The sequence below is a fragment of the Apis mellifera genome, linkage group LG1 (genome assembly GCF_003254395.2).
Source record: "Apis mellifera strain DH4 linkage group LG1, Amel_HAv3.1, whole genome shotgun sequence".
NCBI classification, from domain to species: Eukaryota; Metazoa; Arthropoda; class Insecta; order Hymenoptera; family Apidae; genus Apis; species Apis mellifera.
The window spans coordinates 16,908,988-16,930,714 of record NC_037638.1 but is presented as its reverse complement, the minus strand read 5'-3'; the positions used below and the strand labels follow the sequence as shown (position 1 = coordinate 16,930,714).

General features: G+C 33.1%; 1 protein-coding gene and 1 non-coding gene across 2 annotated transcripts; one reads left to right on the top strand and one right to left on the bottom strand.

Moving 5' to 3' along the window:
• The first annotated feature begins 11,135 nt into the window (after positions 1-11,135).
• On the top strand, positions 11,136-13,218 carry LOC102654380. Its single transcript, XM_016917961.2, has 3 exons — positions 11,136-11,907; positions 12,473-12,666; positions 12,898-13,218. The coding sequence occupies exons 1-3, from the start codon at positions 11,838-11,840 to the stop codon at positions 13,042-13,044; spliced, it is 411 nt and encodes a 136-aa protein (XP_016773450.1). The 5' UTR covers positions 11,136-11,837; the 3' UTR covers positions 13,045-13,218.
• A 7,997-nt stretch (positions 13,219-21,215) lies between these two features.
• TRNAM-CAU lies at positions 21,216-21,287 on the bottom strand. Its single transcript has one exon. It is a non-coding gene; the product is annotated as a tRNA-Met (tRNA).
• Positions 21,288-21,727: the final 440 nt, after the last annotated feature.

Below are 21,727 nucleotides of genomic sequence, written 5' to 3'. Positions count from 1 at the left end.
AAGAAGAAGAAATTAAAGAAAAAAAAGGAAAGATCGTAATCCTTTTGTCACACGTCATCGCGATGAAAAACACATCGAAATCGTATAGTGGAAAACGTAGTAAACCCTGATCATTCCCACTGATTTTCTCGCACTTTCACGTACGCCCAGACATTTTTTTTATCTCGCTTTGATCCATACGTACGGTACGCCTAACTATTACGTTGCACGTCTGGTTGCACAACGAATCAAGGATCGTACTTCCCACACGACGAATTCGAGCCGAGAGGATGGGAAATCCAACGATTTCGATCTAAACTGTGGAAATTCTGCCCGCTTCAATTACGACGATGGTCGCGTTCGAACAATCATGGGATAATTCGAGGAACGGGATTGCAATTTTTTCTTTTCCTTTTTTTTATTTTTTTTTTTTCCCCTCCCTTCGTCCAATTCGATCTTCGAACGATATCCTCGTTAGAAATAGAAAGTTATCGCGTTAGCATTGTTAACTGTGACAGTGATACCCGGAGTCACAATTTCACGATATTTATTATCATAGCCATCGCGAAACGGCGTAATTTGCGACTTTCACTTTTCAACTATCTATCGTTAACGGGAGTTGTAATAAAGTTTTGGAGAAAAAACAAAACTCGGTCTATTTCCTCTTTTTTTTTTTTTTTATATTCGAAATTTCCATATTATTCGAAAAAGGAAAACAAGGAATAATATAATCGAATCCCTGCTTCTTTATTTCCCTCGTAATAATCCTAGTCAGGATACGGAACGGTAAAGATGGTAACAGTCGAATGAATAAAACAATATGATAAACGTGGAGAGTTCTCGATCGTTCGTCACATCCGAACGAATTCGTTCCAGATTTCGAGTATATTTCCAGGAGAGGCCGAGCCAAACTGGAGGAAACGCGGCGTGCAAGAAACCTTACAATCTTTTCTTCCGATCGCGATTTCCAACGCGAAACGACGATACCAGATCCTCCGTTATTATTGCCCCGGTAATAAAATTAGTTTCACAATCCGCGCAAATACTTTTTCAAATATTTTTCACGGTATCCGCCGAATAAACGAGGCGCTCGCAATTTTTTTTTTTTAATCCCATTTTACAACGAAACGTTCGAGGATGAAATAATGGGCTAATAGAAGGCGAGCGTAGAAGAAACGCGAGTGAACTCTCGAGTAAACCGTTTCTAATTAGTGGTGAAAGAACCGGTGCGTGGATTCGTGGCGTTAAGGTTTTAAAGCAGGCGTACAACGAGAGTAAGTTTCGAACAAATCGTGTTCCATTTTCGTTCGGTCACGGTGAAGGAAAAATTTTGAAAAAAAAATCGTGGAAAGAGAGTTTTTCTCGCTAAAAAGGGAAAAATGCGTATTCCGAAATAAGATAATTTTAGAGCATTCACGATGGAATAGAATGGAACTATGAACGTATTAACATAATAAATAAGAACGCCAATGATAGATAGATGTGAACACGAGGCCGTGCAATTAACATTAATCATTCTTGCTTTCCTGACACAAACAACGCACTTTATTACCACCTGTGGAAATCTGTAATTTCCCGATATCGAGAATGTTGAATATTTGAAGTATGTTTTTATTCAATTTCATAATTCGCACTAAAGGAAAAAGTTTCCTTTTTATGCATAACTAATAGACTATTTTAGATTTAGAACGATATACATAACTCGTTTAATGTTAAATTTAATAACTTTGTTCGATTCTAAACTTAAATTAGCTTCTTTTTTCTTTTCGTTAATTATCGCAGAAAGAAAGGTTCGAGTCCCAGAGTGACAGAGATCGAACACCGTGATAATTCGCAATGTACATTTACGTATGGAAATGGAAAAGTGATTATTTCACTTTAGCTGGAATTCATTGCTAAATAGTAGATAAAAACGTATCGTATGTAAGGTGTTAAGTTACTTAACAGCGGTAGCAATAATTGCGAGATTAAATCGCACCTATAAATCGTATTAATTTTTATTTTCACGTCTACGCGATTACGAAATTCTAGAATTAGCTATGTTCACGTGTAAACGCATATCTTTCCCCAAACATTTTTTTAGACAAAAATTCCTCCAAAAAAATTAATCAAAAATTCTTTCTATCTTAATCTATCTTAACCTATTTCCCTCCTTTCTTTCGTTAATTTTCACAAAAGAAAAAGTTGATTCGTCGAGAAAGAGATACTACAAATATAGAAAATTCCACGGTGCGATCCGGAAGCGATAAATCTTAGATATCCATTAACCGTGCTATCGCATCGATCCATTTATCACTCGAAAGCCTGGCGCACCATCTGTCCTCTCGATTTTCTTAGAAATTCCAGTGACATCTTGCACCGTGTCACGGGAGAAACGCGAAATACTTTAATTACCATGGAGAGTGTGCATTGTATCTAGTTAGAGGAGGCTGGCGCCAAGAGAGAATTTAGCTACAATAACCTTTGAACGTCTGACGACGCGTCGCCGAGCAATCTGTCTAGCCGCTCGTCTAGAGGCGAATTGAGATCCCGGACAGTTGGAGATAAGTGCCGGACGCCTGTCCATGACCACTACCGTGTATATAACCCGTCGATACAGGTCCGATGCATCGGCCTTTTGATTTATTAGACCGCATTCTACCTCTCGGCCCTTCTCCTCCTTCTTCTTCATCTTCTTCTTCTTCTCCTCCCTCTTTCTCCGCCCCTATTTATATTCTCTTTACGATGAGCATTCGTCTCCAACCGTCTATTCGTCCCCCGTCTATTAATCTTTTATGCGATATCGGGACTCGACACGTGGAAAGAAACGACGCGAGTCGAAAATGAGGGGAGGGGGCTTAATTCAATGCTTTCCAGATTCCACCGCGTTGGGGCAAGTTTTTAACGGAACTGTATTTCCACAGATCGCGGACTGGTTCGTATAAAAATGGTTTTTAAAGATTTGGAAAGAAGAAGAGAGAGGTGGATTTCGCGATTTGAATCATGGTTTCGAATTTTTCGATGTTGAAATTTAACAGGAAATCGAATTGAGCGATGTAATATCTACGAATGGAATTTTGTTAAATAAAAGGTGGGAATTGAACGGAACGATACGAAGAAAGTTAACGATATAATGGAGTAATGTACGATCGTTGGACGAGAGTTGTTTAATTCGAGATAATTCCCGCCAAGTTGGAGGGTTTATTTCCCCTTTCCCCGCTTTCTTGAAACGGACTCGAGAACAATTATCCCGTGAATCGAATCCTACCGCCGGAGTAATTATCGTTAAGCCGTTCGACCTCTTGGCCCCTTTAGGGGCTTGAAAAAGATCCCGTGACCTTCCCACAGATCGGATCCCGCGATCTCCTCTTCCCTGAACAATTTTTCAGAACTCTGTTCAAGGAAATTTTGCAAGATCTACGCGAAGAATTACAGAATCTCAATTTTTCCACGATATATATATAATTTTACTTATAGGAGGAAAGCTCGATGTAAAAGCACGCGTTTGTAAAAATTTTCCACGCAATTACGAGCGATGCACGTCTGTTCTCTCACATTGTAAGACGTTCGGATCGAGCCCGGATCGCGAGGCTTCGGAGGAGGCGCGCGATCTAAAAGGAAAAGCAACGGTATACAAACAGCCCTAATTATGTAAATTGGATTCTTAAGCTAGATTTACAAGGAGATATCGTTGCCCCGGGGGCAAGATCGCGTGGCTCGGTCGCGGTGGGGCACGTTTTGAACCCGTGGCTCGATAAAACACGACACCGGCGTTGGATTAAGTTGCGGCCTTCGTTGTGTGCAAACCGGTGTGCACTCGATTATTCCCTATTTCGAAAACGATACATTTCCTATTCCAAACATTGCCTTTTCCGTTCGAGATTTAATTTTTCGAGAAAAAGATCGCCTTTGTTAATTTTTCCAATCCGTGGTTCGATGCAAGAGCAAGAAGTTTCTTCTACCAATAGCGAATAAGATGAAAAATTACACGATGCAAACAAATGTCGATATAAACGATTAGTTACGTAGAAAGTGGCCGATTAATCATCCTCTCTCGAGAGAGAACAAGAGGAAATAATCGGCTCGCGTTAAACTAATTCGCGTAACGGTCCAAGTAAATTTATATCGGCCGTTCGCCAGCTATCTTTGCCGTAATCCATAATCCTTAACTAGTAGCTACGAAACAAATCGAAGAGGATAGATCAAAGACAAGACGGGGGAGCCCTTTTCTTCCTTTTAATCGGTCCAAGAATCGGGCACAATATCCAGCGGCATCGATTCATCACAGGTATTCGCACGTGAATAACCGTGAGCGCGCGTGTATGTGTATGTGTGCGGCTACCATTAAGCGATACGAATTACGACAAATTCGAATATCACGTTGATGCATAAGGCTATTTCATCACTGCCTTCTGGTATGAAGACGTCGCCTAGGCCGGCCAATTTGCTTGTTTTCGTCGTTGTCACGGCCCTACGTCTCCCCTGTTATTCGCCGTCGAAAACCCACGAGGAAGAGGAGGAAACCAGTATTAACCCTCGCCAATCTATCGCTTCTTTGGAATTCTACCGAAAGGAAGAAGCTGCCGTTCCCCTAAACCGTGAGAAAAATACAGGCAACGAAAGGGAAACGAAGTGTCGTTCGACAAACCATCCACGATGAATTATTCGATCGAAAACATATCATATATTTATATTCCGAATATAAGGAGAAAAAAGGAAGGAAGAAATGTGATTTTCTCGCAAGAGAAATTCTTGGATGAGAAAAAGAAAGATAGAAAAATCAATTAAAAACGATCAATCTTGAGAACAAAGATGAAACGACCCAAAGATTTGATTTTATTTAGAGTATCATCGACCTCCTTAACAGCCACCATCACCACCACCTCGTTTCGCGACGTGGCTATTTTTATTCGAGGCGAAACGCGTAAACGATCGGCGCGTAGAATCGAAGAACGGAACGGTGGAAGAAGGCCGAGATGGCGAGGAGGAAGAGGGTAGGTGGATACGTCCCTCTTGGCACGGGCAAGGCGGATGCTGCAAGGGACGCGAGATTCTTGGCAACGGGACGGCTCGCCTCCTAACTCCGTACCACCATAAGGATCGCGGTCGTCGGATGTTTATATTCGTGATAGTGCCTCTCTCTGTCCCCAAATAACCGGCCCGATGTCGACCGATTCCCGCGCCCCGGCATATTGGACGCCTCCAAATAGCGGCCGCCCTGGTCGTTGAGAGAAAGAAATATCGCCCCGTGTTCGTTTCGCGTGTGCACCAGCCACTCGCGAACACGCCGCGTGTTAATATCGCCGCGTTTAGCGCGGGACAAATTGGTTTTAGGCGTAGAGGTGGAAAGGAGTCGGCGACTGTTTTAACATCGCGATCGAACGAAAATTTTTCCTCGAGAAAGGAAAGGAGGAGGATCTTAATCCTGTGGGCAGCAAAACTCGAGGCTTTATTATTATCAATTATAGGATAGGAGGAAGAAAGGAGGATGGCAAAAGAGTTTCTTTTTTCTTGCGTTTGTTTCCCCCTCTTAATAATCTATTTCCAGTTAAGCGAAATAGCCGGTGGAGGGAGCCGGTGTTTATCTCCGGGGTGGAAATGCCTGGCGCGGCTTTCGGCAACGCGATAAATCCTTTCAGACACGCGCGTCACATACTATAAATAGTTAAAGGTGGCACGATCGGTGGTTAAAACGTTCGAGACATCTTTGTATGGACTCGAAAGTAATATAATTTCATTACTCGCCAACTCGTCCCGCCGAGGTGGCGAATGCATTAACGACGGGACCGAGCATTCTAGATATATACTTTCGCGAAATCTCATTAAACAGCTAATTTTGCGCGAGGAATTCGAGCATGGAAACAAGATCTCGCGGGGGTTGGAAAAATTGGAAAATCGGGATAAGATAGATAACCAAAAGATTCATATTTATAATTAGATTTGATAACAATGTTACATTGAATAATTCATCAAAAATATTCGCGATAAATTATTAGAAGCTAATTTCCCTTTTTCGCCGTAAACACTGTTACGAAACAGGAATTACCAAGAAGATCTCTCTCTTATTTATCTTTCATCTCTTCCCTCGTGAGATTTGATCAATGAAACGTACAATCAGAGTAAAAGATCCGTACGCGTTGGATACGTACATAAACGTAAACGAAAGCTTTTCAAATCTCTAAAAACCGTTCCAAGATAAAAACTGGAATCGATTGTTGTAGAAGAATTCGAGGAATTTCCAAATACGAGCGGTTTCCAGCGCCCATTGGGATCAACGCGGGGATCTCGAGCATTAAAAATAGCGGCGGAATCTTGGCGCCGTTGAAAGAATCTCATAATGCTCCATTTTCCTACGTTCGGGAAACGCTCGTTAAAATCTATGCGTTTCGCTGTGCAAATTGACACGACGAATTTTAAGAAGGTATTTTTTTACAATATAAAAATATTTCAACCCCTTTCTTTCCTACATATAATAACACGTGTTTTCAATTTTTCAATTCTTCGAAAAAAGAATGTTAATGCAAATTGACACGAAGATACGACGAATTTTAAGAAGGAATTTTTTTATAATATAAAAATATTTCAACCCCTTTCATCCCTATATATATAATAACATACACGTGTTTTCAATTTTTCAATTCTTCGAAAAAAGAATGTTAATGGATCTATCTTGGAGAAAAACAAATATATATAAATTGCGAAGAGTAATGCATCTCGTGTCTTGAAGAAATTCGTATCGAAGATAATTATCCACCATCAATACCAATTAGCGCGATGAAGAAATCAGTGGAGGGTTAATATTTCTCTACGGTCAAATACTATATTTATTTCCGTCAACGAGATGGCGTAACGAATGCTGTAACAGTAAATGACAAGAAACATCAAAGATCAGCGGAACTGTAACTTAATGTGAGAAGGGATAATAAATTGCCTCGTTCCTCCCAGAGCTTTTGAGTACCGAGTCTGACAAGGGTAGTTAGCGCGGAAAAAAGAGGAACACGGTGAAGGCTATCTAGGAATCTTGGCGCCTGTAATAGACTTGCGTTGCTTCATTTTTCCAACCCGGGCTCCGCGCATTATGCAATGTCGCTTATGAACTATGATTGTTATTTCGGGATGTGTTTTAATCGAGGGGCACGATTAAACCCGATTCGGTTGCTCGTAAAACATTCGCCTCTAATATTTACCGTGCTTTCGCGAATTTTATCCAAATAAAAAATCTCGATTCGCATGTTCAATTTGCCGCGATAACAATGTTAAATTATTCGATGATTTTCGCGATATCGAGACGATCTACGCGTGACTAGATGTTACGAGTCGTTAAAAGCTTGTTTCGACTGTGTTGCAAAGAATCTGATCTTCTGTATCTTATTCGTTTTTTACACGATGATATTTCTTTACGTTTGTGCAATAAATATACTTATTACGCGTATCGAGTAACTGGCAACTACGAGAAAATCGGTTGGACGATTAAGAGAAGTAAATGGAAAAGTGAAATTTTATCGATCGTAATCTCTGATAATTTATTATTCCGATAAGGAGGAAGAACTAAACTCTCGTGCTCTCGACGAGATGGAAATAATAAAATTGTCTAATAAAAATTGCTCTCTAACTGCTTCATTAAATTGCAATTGTGGAATATAATATCGATACACGCAAGTTTATAACCAACATAATTTATATCCCAATCGGAATACGAGTTCGAACGCTGTACGCGACTAAAGATGTTTCAAAGTGATTTATTTTGCAACGATTTTATGCGGTTGCATAAAGGACAATTTAATAACAAATAGCCCCTGTTCAAGACTAATGGCACAGATTAGACGAATGACATTTATTCTTATAAATTATTCTCCGCAATCTCATTTCCCTGTAATAATTCTATCTCCATTAGATACTACCCTATCGTTTAATGCCCCGTGTGCATATTAATGCGGTTAAGTTTACCAGATACAGTCATGACGTTGTATTTTCTTGCACAGTGATGCACGTGTTTACAACTCGATGTTATACTACGGTTATCTGTTTCGGAATAACACGCGTGCCTGCTCCTGGCGTGCCTATCTAATATCGTTCGCCATAACGTCGACGGTACAATTACGGTACAATTGTAGGTACTGTTCAATACGTACGTTTTTCATTTTTATTAACCCTTGAGAGCTCGTCTCATACTTTTTTTTTTCTTTTCGACAGACAGGAAGTTCTAAATATTCAAATAGTTCGAATAGTTTTCGTAAAAACGTTCTAAAGTGGCGATTGATTCCTTGGAAACAATTAAGGGATTAAATAGTAAGAAGATTGTTGTTGCTGTGAAACATTGCATTTCAAATTGTCGATCGAATCATTCGAAATTACTTTGTACAAAGAAAATATTCCCTCTAAACGTTTTGAATTAAAAGTGGCGATTGATTTCTTGGAAACAAATAAGGAATTAAATAATAAGAAGATTGTGAAACATTGCATTTCAAACTGTCGATCGAATCATTCGAGATTTGGTACAAAGAAAATATTCGCTCTAAACGTTTTGAATTAAAAGTGGCGATTGATTTCTTGGAAACAAATAAGGAATTAAATAGTAAGAAGATTGTGAAATATTGCATTTCAAACTGTCGATCGAATCATTCGAGATTTGGTACAAAGAAAATATTCGCTCTAAAGATTTTGAATTAAAAGTGGCGATTGATTCCTTGGAAACAAATAAGGAATTAAATAATAAGAAGATTGTGAAACATTTCAAACTGTCGATCGAATCATTCGAAATTACTTGGTACAAAGAAAATATTCGCTCTAAACGTTTTGAATTAAAAGTGGCGATTGATTTCTTGGAAACAAATAAGGAATTAAATAATAAGAAGATTGTGAAACATTGCATTTCAAACTGTCGATCGAATCATTCGAAATTTCTTCGTACAAAGAAAATATTCGAGGGAAACTATATACGACGACGGGGAGGAGGATCGCCCAAGAAGGAGCAACGAACGCGTTAAAATTCAAATCTGACGACTTACTGGAAAACACTCTTTCCAGTAAATCTCGAAACATGTCAGTAGATGATTCACCGGACGAGGGTAAGAAAGAGGTGAAAAATAACTTCGCCGCGCGCCCCTCCAACTTGCGATAAATCACTCTCGTCTCGCTAAAAGAAATCCCCATTTGGCAAAGTTCGTCGGAAAGAATGAGCGCGGGCATTGATTGGGGAGATATCGGGCAGAAACTTTTATGCCAAACGGGGTTCCTCGACCTCCCGGAAGACTAGAATTCCAAAGCGGATCGCATACCGAAAGCGGAACATTAGTTTTCTACTTATCAGATTGCCGCGGCTCGCCTGGGTACGGACAGCTCTTGTAACAAACATCCGATTTTTCGCAAGAACCCGCCGATCGCTGCGACAAACGAAACGAATCAAACCCTTCGAATTTCTAATTTCTTTGTTATGAAAAACTACTATATAAATCGTATGTATGCAACTACGTTCCATCTTATCCATTCTCAATATATATATATGCAGGGAGAAATAATAGACGAATCAAACTCTTCAAATTTCTAATTTCTCTGTTCTTCAAATATTTTTACCCAATTATGAAAAACTACTATATAAATGTGTATGTACTACTATATAAATGTGTCCATTCTTAAATATTACGTTCCATTTTATCCATTCTTAATATATATATATATATACAGAAAGAAGTAATAGGTGAATCAAACCCTTCAAATTTCTAATTTTTCCCGTGTGTGTTCTTCAAATATTTTTACCCAATTATGAAAAACTATCATATAAATGTGTATGTATGCAACTATGTTCCATCTTATCCATTCTTAAATATATATATATATATATATATATATATATATATATATATATATATGCAGGGAGAAGTAATAGATGAATCAAACTCTTCAAATTTATAATTTCTCTGTTCTTCAAATATTTCCAATAATGAAAAACTATTATATAAATCATATGTATGAATCAAACGCTTCAAATTTCCAATTTCTCCCATGTATGTTCTTCAAATATTTTTACCCAATTATGAAAAACTACTATATAAATGTGTGTATACGCAACTACGTTCCATCTTATCCATTCTTAATATATATATATGCAGGGAGAAGTAATAGACTCGTTTTCGCGAATAATCGGCGCGACAGAGAGTGGAGGAAACGTCAGCAGGTGCACGTGGGTGCATATGTCAAACGTCGAAACGTGTTAGAACGTTTCGTCGCCAGATTCGACGGTGCATGTCGCGGCGTGGCCGGTTGGCATGGCGGGCCGGCCGAGCGGAGGCGAGCGCGCGTGGACCAGTTCCAAAGTAAAGCCGGTTGCCATTCATCACGTTTGGATTATTCGGCTAGGATTTTCGTCTCTCGCCTCGTCTCCTCGCTAAATTTATGTGCGCGGCGATCATTACTACGCGCCTTACTCCTGCTCGTTCTATCGGTTAATTCGCCTTCTAATACGCCGCGTTTATCGTTATCCGCCGCGAGATCGTCGTCGTCGTCGTCGTCGTCGTCGTCGTCGTCGTAGGCCAGCTGCCACCGACGTTCCACGTTCTATTAGGCTGCCTGCCCTCGTGTAATTACGCGAAAGACCGGCGCTAAAGCGTGCCAGTCTTACTGGCTCATTAAATAATAGCGCTGATTACGCGCCACCCTCCAACGATACGCGATTTCGTGATTTATTTCGCGAAAAATGCCTTGCCCTTATGAATAACGAATAGGAATAATGATCAAACTCGATAATCTCGTCGATATTTATTTTTCTTTCTCGTTGTGGAAGAAATAAGAAGGAAGAGAAAAGTCAAGTTTTTTAATTTTTATAGGGCTCTGTCTATGTATCCGTATACACGAGAGAGCCTGTTTTCTAATATCGCAGAAAACACACACGTGTCGTGACCGTATAATATACGGGATAGATTTACGCTTTGATTTGTGTTTCTTCTGCTTTCTCTGCTTTACATCCGACCGCAAGACATGCAATAACTTCGCCATCGTAATGCATTTTATTGTGGAAACCGCAAATAGTGCGATCTGTTTAATAAATAAAAAAAGAAAAAAAAAAGAAAGGAAAAAAGAAAGAAAAATCTATATTTGCCTCGATCCACTTATTACGTATCTTTCTATCTTTCTTTTAACTCGCCGCGGTTATTAATTAACTCTGCATCTCGCGTATATATGATATGCAACAATGTTTGCTCAACGCCATAAACCACGTAGATATCGTAAAGATACTATCTTTCGCATCACAGACCCACGATTTCCTTCCCATCCTGCAATTACGTCTCGTTCTATGGAAACAGGTATCGTATCGTGATTAGAGGCCTCGTAATGATATCGATCTAATTCTACCAAGTTTAATAAACTCCGGTTATTATATTCCATGGACGACGACGAGAGACGCGAAGAATCGTAAACTCGTGTAAATACAAGTATCACGTCTATTACGTTATAAAGTGGTGAAGTGTGTCGCCGTCTCTATGCCGTTTATACGGATGAGGAGATATCGGTGGGCGCAAAAAACTCGAAATTCTAGTGAAAACTTCTGCGTAAAAATGAGAATAAATCGAGCACGCTGCTATCTATATAACGGTTGCCCCGATGGCGGAGATACGTTCTTCCGCGTATGAAATAGATTCCGATCGATCGGCGGCAGAAAATAGATCATTACGAACAATGTCGTGCGCTTAGGCGGGCAACCTTGGAACAGGAAGCCGGGGACTGTGGTGTCGTAAAATGTCTTCGGTTACCATCGACCACAGATCTCTGTTTATTCGTCTGATATCTGGTATCTGGTGATATTAGTTAACCCGCGGCGTCAACCCGGCCAGATAAATAAATGTTAACGTCACGCAACCGTGGCATAGGTAACACGATAGTAAATGCCACGGCGGCAAAAAAGGAACAATGCACTTCACGGAAGCACCGGATACCACCGCGTCTGCGCATCGCGTAAAGTATTAAAATTCTTTGCACTTTCACCGCGACTTAGGATAATATTTAAACGAATACTCGAGAAAATTTTAAATAAATACTCGCCGAGATTACGCTACGACGGGGTCAATTGTCCGTTTCAAATTTATATTAATAGAGATAATATTATAATAACAGCTTTTATTTTCATTCGTTCCAATTTAAATATTCAAAATGTTTGGTTTTTATTTGATATTCGATATTTCGTTTAAATGATATAAGAAGATGGATTATATTGAAAAAAAAAATTTGAACGCAGGGTATAAAAAAACATAGAATACTGAGATGTAGTTCTATCACAAACAAAATATTTACGACGAAAACAAAAAGTATACGTTTTATATCTATTCAGTAAATGAGAACGTAACGATTGACAAGAAATATTTTCAATGTTTAAATTTTTGTGCAAAAAAGAATGGCTGTACGATTAACCACAGATACAATACGTTAGAAATGCGTTAATATTTTTTTAATCGTTTACATTCCAAATTTAATCGGAATTGGAAAATTTAATTATTTGATTTATATATTTTCACGGTTCTAGGTACATTATATGCCATTCAAAATTATCCAAAAGAAATGAAGCATCAATCGTACACGCAATTGACAAATTATAACAACAATTCTCAAGAAACTTATAGATTAAATAAATTTAAACAAATAATAAGAAATTCTTCCAAATCTTCAACTTCCTCTAATAATGCATCAACTGCAGAAAAGATGGAACAAGAGAAAGAGGTAAATTAAAATTTATTATTTTTGTTTAATAATTCCTTTTCTATTTTTTTAATTATTTTGAATTATAAATATATATCCTAACTGAAAGAAAAAATTATTTCTATCTAATCTTTTCTAATTAATTAATTTTTTTTTTAAACTATTATATATTAGATAAATTGAATTTCTATCGATTAAAAAATAGATGATATCGTTATTCTTTTTAATAAATTAATTTCACTTTTCATCAAGGTAAATAGCATATCGAGCGATAATGCATTGATCCATAAGATTCATCCGATCGATCATCCGTTACGCAACAATGTACCAGAGCGAGAAAAGTGTACGGAACTCGACGATATATTGGCAAAATGGAATGTTTATAAGCCGAAAAAATGATATATTCGTTAATATATTTTTATATTAATAATCGTGTATGGCATCATGAGTTAAATTTTATGTCGACATAAATTATTAACTCTAAATTTGTTCAAATAATATGTAAATTATGTAAAATATTTTAGATATTAGATATAATTTTTCGTATAGATCTCATAATTAGAAAAATATTAAAAAATTCCCTGCAAGTATTTCAAGATGAGAGATCTATAGTAAAATATATTTTTAATTATATAAAATTATAAAATTAATGTAATTGTGAATAATACAATTATTACTTAATAAATGATTTGGTTTATACAGTTCATTAATTACATGTAACTGAAATGAAGATATATTTCGATACATAATTTTGATCAACCACAAACGGTTCTCGTCATGGTAGTTTGCAAATTGGCAAACATTACTGAAGACTAACCTCAAACGTTGTCAAAGCAAACATAGTCTCTTAGTGATAGCTAAATTTTATGTTATATTAATCAAACTTGAAACTTGTATTACTTGTATATTTCTAGAAATTGTATTAACTAAAAATATGGATATACTAAGAAAAAAAAAAACTTTAATTCATATATTCTAATAATTATTAACTATATTGCTTTAATTTCTAAAAATATCTTTTTTAATTTATTAAAAAACTTTATATGAATTACTATTTCTATTGTAACAATTTTCCTGAATAGAAAATAAAAGAATAAAATCAAATAAAAGAATTTAACAACAAAGGAAAAGGAAAACTATATTGATCAAAGCAAAAATTTATAAAGTAAAAGTTATATTTCCAAAAGAGACAGTAAAAGAGACAGAATATCGAAAAGATAAAGTAAAAGAAATATATAAATAAATATAAAAATGCTGAAGATGAGACATGCCGTCATCAACCAAAACAAAACATAAAAAGATAAAAACACGGAATTCTAGACAACATCTGTTAGATCGTGTGATAGATTTATTTTTCCCTGTATCTAGGTCAAATATAGAGTCTTCGCGAAATACCTGAATTAATTGTTTGCCCAAGGATCAGACAAAAGAAGCCTTAATTCTCAGAAACGATTTGGCCAATGAACTCTTTGCAATATCTGTTTTTTAACCGTTATTTGACCTCATTTCATATTATATATATATGTTGTTATATATATATGCAATTATTAAAATTTATTAATGAAACATATTTAAAATCATTTAAAATGGAAAATGATACAAAATTTATCGATATTTATAGAATATTTTCAAGAAATTTATTTTACAACTTAAAATATTTGGCTAATAATTGATGTTAATTGAAATTTATAATTATATAACTTTGAAAATATTCATATTATGTATATATATTCATATCATGCATTAACATCAAATTTAATTTAATTTAAATTTTATTAAATATCAATTTGATTTAAATTCATGCAAAAAATTGTAAGCATGCATTAGTATCACTCACCCATACCGTTGTACCCGAACCAGCCAACTATTCCTTTATTCTGGTATAAAAGTAGCTTCAAAATCATGAAGATGATGCAAAGAATCCTTGTCACCCATGTCACTGAATTTCGAAGATAGAAGTATTTATCCCTTCCTTCATCATTAGCACGTTTTGTATGAAACTTGAAAGAAATTATAAAATTAAAATTATAAAAATTAAAAAATAACTTTAATTATTTTTATGAATTGTTTTTAATATTAAATATAGGTTATAATTTAATTTTCAAATTTAAATTGAATTTGAAAATTGAATTTCAACATATCATATACACGATACGAATTTGAATCGACGCCATGACACTATGACGTAATAATTTTAAAACCGTTAACGAATTCTTATATCGACAATATGGCGCCTAATAATTGCTATCTAATAATTCGTAAATTTCATGAAACATTATTCGAATATTAGATACTTCTATCTATTATTTTTATTATAATTTACTAATAAATGTATCACAGAACACATTTATAAATACATATTAATGAATTTATTAATAATATCAAAGAAAATACCATTATAAATTGTCAAGAATAGATCGATTTCACTTTATGGGTTTGTTCTTTTATATCACAAATTATAGGAAAACGAGATGAAATTAGCTTAAATTTCATTAAATTTTTAAAACTAAACTTAATTTGGAATCATTTGATATCAACTTTTATTATTTTACTCACCTTTATCTGCCAATTGATGCTTTTCGAAGACGGAGCACTCGAATCTTTTCACCACTTGTCACCGTTCGATTTCAAACTGAACAGACAAAAGCATCATGGCGACCAATAGCTAACGAAGATTCAAATTTCGTAAAATATTACTAAATTTTATTGGAATTTATTTTAATTATTTCTATGACCGTTTTTAATATTAAATATAGTATATAATTTAATTTTCAAATTAAATTTGAAAATTAAATTTGAGCATATCATATGAACGATATGAATTTCAATCGACGTCAATGACGCATTAATTTTAAAACAGTTAACGAATTCTTATATCGACAATATGGCGCCTAATAATTGCTATCTAATAATTCGTAAATTTCATGAAACATTATTCGAATATTAGATACTTCTATCTATTATTTTTATTATAATTTACTAATAAATGTATCACAGAACACATTTATAAATACATATTAATGAATTTATTAATAATATCAAAGAAAATACCATTATAAATTGTCAAGAATAGATCGATTTCACTTTATGGGTTTGTTCTTTTATATCACAAATTATAGGAAAACGAGATGAAATTAGCTTAAATTTCATTAAATTTTTAAAACTAAACTTAATTTGGAATCATTTGATATCAACTTTTATTATTTTACTCACCTTTATCTGCCAATTGATGCTTTTCGAAGACGGAGCACTCGAATCTTTTCACCACTTGTCACCGTTCGATTTCAAACTGAACAGACAAAAGCATCATGGCGACCAATAGCTAACGAAGATTCAAATTTCGTAAAATATTACTAAATTTTATTGGAATTTATTTTAATTATTTCTATGACCGTTTTTAATATTAAATATAGTATATAATTTAATTTTCAAATTAAATTTGAAAATTAAATTTGAGCATATCATATGAACGATATGAATTTCAATCGACGTCAATGACGCATTAATTTTAAAACAGTTAACGAATTCTTATATCGACAATATGGCGTCTAATAATTGCTATCTAATAATTCGTAAATTTCATGAAACATTATTCGAATATTAGATACTTCTATCTATTATTTTTATTATGATTTACTAATATATGTATCGCAGAACACATTTATAAATACATATTAATGAATTTATTAATAATATCAAAGAAAATGCCATTATAAATTGTCAAGAATAGATCGATTTCACTTTATGGGTTTGTTCTTTTATATCACAAATTATAGGAAAACGAGATGAAATTAGCTTAAATTTCATTAAATTTTTAAAACTAAACTTAATTTGGAATTGTTTGATATCAACTTTTATTATTTTACTCACCTTTATCTGCCAATTGATGCTTTTCGAAGACGGAGCACTCGAATCTTTTCACCACTTGTCACCGTTCGATTTCAAACTGAACAGACAAAAGCATCATGGCGACCAATAGCTAACGAAGATTCAAATTTCGTAAAATATTACTAAATTTTATTGGAATTTATTTTAATTATTTCTATGACCGTTTTTAATATTAAATACAGTATATAATTTAATTTTCAAATTTAAATTAAATTTAAAAATTAAATTTGAACATATCATATGCACGATACGAATTTCAATCGACGCCAATGACGCATTAATTTTAAAACAGTTAACGAATTCTTATATCGACAATATGGCGTCTAATAATTGCTATCTAATAATTCGTAAATTTCATGAAACATTATTCGAATATTAGATACTTCTATCTATTATTTTTATTATAATTTACTAATATATGTATCGCAAAACACATTTATAAATACATATTAATGAATTTATTAATAATATCAAAGAAAATACCATTATAAATTGTCAAGAATAGATCGATTTCACTTTATGGGTTTGTTCTTTTATATCACAAATTATAGGAAAACGAGATGAAATTAGCTTAAATTTCATTAAATTTTTAAAACTAAATTTAATTTGGAATCGTTTGATATCAACTTTTATTATTTTACTCACCTTTATCTGCCAATTGATGCTTTTCGAAGACGGAGCATTCGAATCTTTTCACCACTTGTCACTGTTCCACTTCAAACTGAACAGACGAAAGCATCATGGCGACCAATAGCTAACAACGATTCAAAATATTACTAAATTTTATTGAAATTTATTTTAATTATTTTTATGACCGTTTTTAATATTAAATATAACGTATAATTTAATTTTCATATTTAAATTGAATTTAAAAATTAAATTTGGACATATCATATGCACGATACGAATTTCAATTGACACCAATGACGCATTAATTTTAAAACAGTTAACGAATTCTTATATCGACAATATGGCGTCTAATAATTGCTATCTAATAGCATAAATTTCGTGAAACATTATTCGGATATTAGATATTTCTATCTATTACTTTTATTATAATTTACTAATATATGTATCGCAGAACACATTTATAAATACATATTAATGAATTTATTAATAATATCAAAGAAAATACTATTATAAATTGTCAAGAATAGATCGATTTCACTTTATGTTTGTTCTTTTGTATCACAAATTATAGGAAAACGAGATGAAATTAGCTTAAATTTCATTAAATTTTTAAAACTAAACTTAATTTGGAATCGTTTGATATCAACTTTTATTATTTTCACCTTTATCTGCCAATTGATGCTTTTCGAAGACAGAGCACTGGAATCTTTTCACCACTTGTCACTGTTTGACTTCAAACTGAACAGACAGAAGAATTATGGCGACTAATAGCTAACAACGATTTTAATTTCGTAAAATATTTTTATTGAAATTTATAATTTTGTAATTTTTTGAACTATTGAATACACAAAACGTTGAAATCTAATAAACTTATTATTATATTTTTTATTTTTCTGCCAATTGATACTTTTCGAACACAAAACACTTTTTTTTACCACTTGTCACCATTTGACTTCAAACTGAATATTTAGATAGAAGCATCAATGTGACCAATAGTTAACAAATAACGATTTAAATTTCGTAAAATATCACTAATTTTTATTAAAATTTATAATTTTGAAATTTGTTGAGCTATTAAATACACGAAACATTGAAATCTAATAAACTTATTATTATATATTTTATTATTCTGAAATTTGTATTTTTATTAAAAGAACAAATCAAATTCACTGTTGTCTTTCAGGAGAATATTTTATGATATTACATTAAAACGAATTTGATATTTATATATATTAAGTTTCTAAAAATAGCACGAATTATAATCTTAGAAGCATTTATAATCTATATTTATCTTCACTTATTAAATTATTGCGTATTAAAAGAGTATTTAAAATTTGAAATTGATTCTGATCACATACTGATCACGTTAAATTTTATACAATATGGCTACCTGTCAAGCGTCTGTATTATTAAAATATAGACGAAAATATACATCAATAGATCGAATAACATTTTAGTGATTAGAAGCAATAGATATATCTTTTCAAACAAAAATAACAACTAATTTATGTTTACTTTATTTTTAATAGCCAAATTATTACAATATTGCATTATTTCAAATATTTTCTTAAATAAAAGAGTAGTGAATATAGCCTTTTTAATAGGTTAATTTATAATATAATAAATATTGAACATATTCATAAAGAATTTACACACTATAATTTTTGTTTTTATATTATCAGAATAAATTATATTATCAGAATTAATCAATATTAATTATATGTATGTCTTTATTACGATATTATTTTCGTGAATCCAATAAAACAATCGATACACGCCACTTGTAACTGAAGTATAACGAAGCTTCTATCGAAATGCTGTACGCTGATTGGCTACTCAAAATGACTAATCAAAACGATGTATTATGTAACTAGTTATGTAACTATTTTATATATATTTATTTATAACATAATAAATTATTATTTTAATAATTTATTATGTATTATATTTGTATAAATAATTGAAAATTAAATATCTATATAATATTTATTTTATATCATAATTTTATATCACAAAGGTAAAAAGGTAAATTTACTAGCATAAAAATAAATAGTTATAATTTTTTTTAATACTTTTAATTATTTAAATTAATATTAAATATTCATATATACAATTAAGAAATGAGAATATATTAAATTTTTAACCTATAAGGATATTATATTCTTTGTTACTTTCTTTATCGATATATATCGAAATATATCATAGGGAACTTATTGAACACTAAAAAAAAGCGCGTATTCCTTAAAATTTAAATTTTTAACTACGAATAAAATTATTTATAAAAGATATTATTACATCATAATTTTTATATTTATATTATTATCATTATTATTATTTATTCTATTACATTAGAACGGTAACATAAATGTTGAAATATTAAAATAATAACGTGTATAAAAATTTAATATAAATTTTGTTTATTTCTTATTTTTTATTTTATTATTATAATGTTACAAATTATATTATCACGATTAAATTTTTTTTTTTTCACTTTAGCTTAATTTATAGTGAGTTATAAAGTTTTAATAGACGATCGCATAAATGCAAATTCTATAAATAGAAGTTTCATCTAGAATATAATAGAATAATCGAAGTTCTACCAAATTACAAAGCTCTTAATGCTCGGTTCGTGATTTATGATGTACGTGGGTGTGTGCAAAGGAACGAGCACGTGCAAATTCGATGCTGTGCTTAACGGTAACGACACGCCACGCGACGCGACCCGTACCGATCCGGTCTTTTGGAGCCATGAAAGCTCATGTTTGTGCCTGTTTGACAAGCGGTCAAGCCACTTTGTCACGTGTACGACGTGCTCACGTTAAATAATGCCGACCCGGGGTTACGCGCCCGATCTCATTGATATTCCATTTATAAGGAGCGCGAGTAAATACCATCAATACTTGCGAGTAGGCGCCGAGCAGACAATGGTCATTACTTTCTATTCCTTTTTTTTTTTAAATTCAATCCATAACTTTATTATGATCTATCTATTTTCATGTATTTTTTACAACGATTTTACGGGATCAATTGTTTCTATTACAAAAATATTCGTACATGATACGATAAGTTTGAATAAATCAGAATAAATATGAAGGAAGAAATTCGTCAAGTATCAAAGAATTTCAGTTCTTCAAGAAAATAGATGATGCTTTGAATAAAGCATCAACACGGAACAGTTACGTAATAATAGGTCGTGAAATAACTGAAAGATAATTGCAAAACGGGAATCTTTTTTTTCTAATTCTGCAATTAGACGGTTATACTTGTTCTGTGCGACGCAGATGTTTCCAAGTTTACACGCAATTTCGTAAATTCAATGTTATTTTCTATCATTAAAATTTTACGAAACTATCACCGCCTATATATTCTAAAATAATACGATACGTATTACGCTTATATAACATATCCTGTTATTCGGACAAATATATATATATATATTTTTAGAGAAAGTAAGAAATATATTAAACGATATGATATTTAAAATTGAAAATTACGATCAATAAATATTCTTTTATAAATGTAACGTCGTGAATACTACTCGGTAGTTTGAGTGTTTTCCTTCTTGAAGATATCTCGGTCAAAGCGAGTTCCTTTTAAAACTTCCTGAAGACATACTCCGCGAAGCGAATATGACACCCACCAAATTTACGTCCGTGAACTCTGGTGAACTCCTGAACTCGTTGTCTCATCTTTTCTTCACGGACAATGACTGAGGCATGGCATCCATCGTTGTGCGTGTCATTGCTCACCAGTTGTATCTTGAGCTTACGGGACTTTAGGACGCACTCCTGTCTTTTTTTGCATTGCAAATTACTCAATTCGCAATTTAAACGCCTTCGCAATTGAATTAAAATTCAGGTAAAAAGTGGCGGAGATGCTGTTTCCGTTATAATAAATTGAATTTCGTTTACTTTGCGAAATAAATGAATTTTATAAAATATTATTATCATTGCATAATTTTAAATATCTATCTTATTTTATTACAAGTATTTTCGTAATAAATGTATAATATGTTTGTAATAAAGAAAAAAAAAAGAAATCCACAACCTACTTAGCAGAGCGTGGTTTCGATCCACGGACCTCTGGGTTATGGGCCCAGCACGCTTCCACTGCGCCACTCTGCTGTTGTGTAAAGTTTTCTTTAAGAATCTTGAAATGGAAAAGAGATACTAAATATAAAAAATATATTATAAATAAACCCGTAATATAAATAAAATAATGAAAAATATTGAATATTAATTATACAATTATATTAATAACTAAATACTTACTACTCAAAATGCTTGACAATGCAATACATCTTTTGAATTAATATTTAATAGAACAATAATCATCATGTTAATAACATGTATTTATTTTAAATGAAATATTCAAATTACAATAAATTACTCTTTATAATTTCTATATCTCTGAGACTTCTACGTAATAATATTATCTGCTCGAATTGTAAAAAACAATTAAGACAGATTTAGAAAGGAATGTCGGCGTGATTGGAAACAATTTCGTTAAGATGCTACCTGTATATACCCCGAGGCAAGTAATCTAGACTATACAACGTAGATCA

Bases quoted from the DNA above. Each gene is read 5' to 3' on its own strand.
- LOC102654380 (XM_016917961.2), top strand. From the start codon at position 11,838: ATGCCACGGCGGCAAAAAAGGAACAATGCACTTCACGGAAGCACCGGA. The intron at 11,908-12,472 runs GTAAAGTATTAA...TCACGGTTCTAG, and splicing joins CCACCGCGTCTGCGCATCGC to GTACATTATATGCCATTCAA. The intron at 12,667-12,897 runs GTAAATTAAAAT...CTTTTCATCAAG, and splicing joins AGATGGAACAAGAGAAAGAG to GTAAATAGCATATCGAGCGA.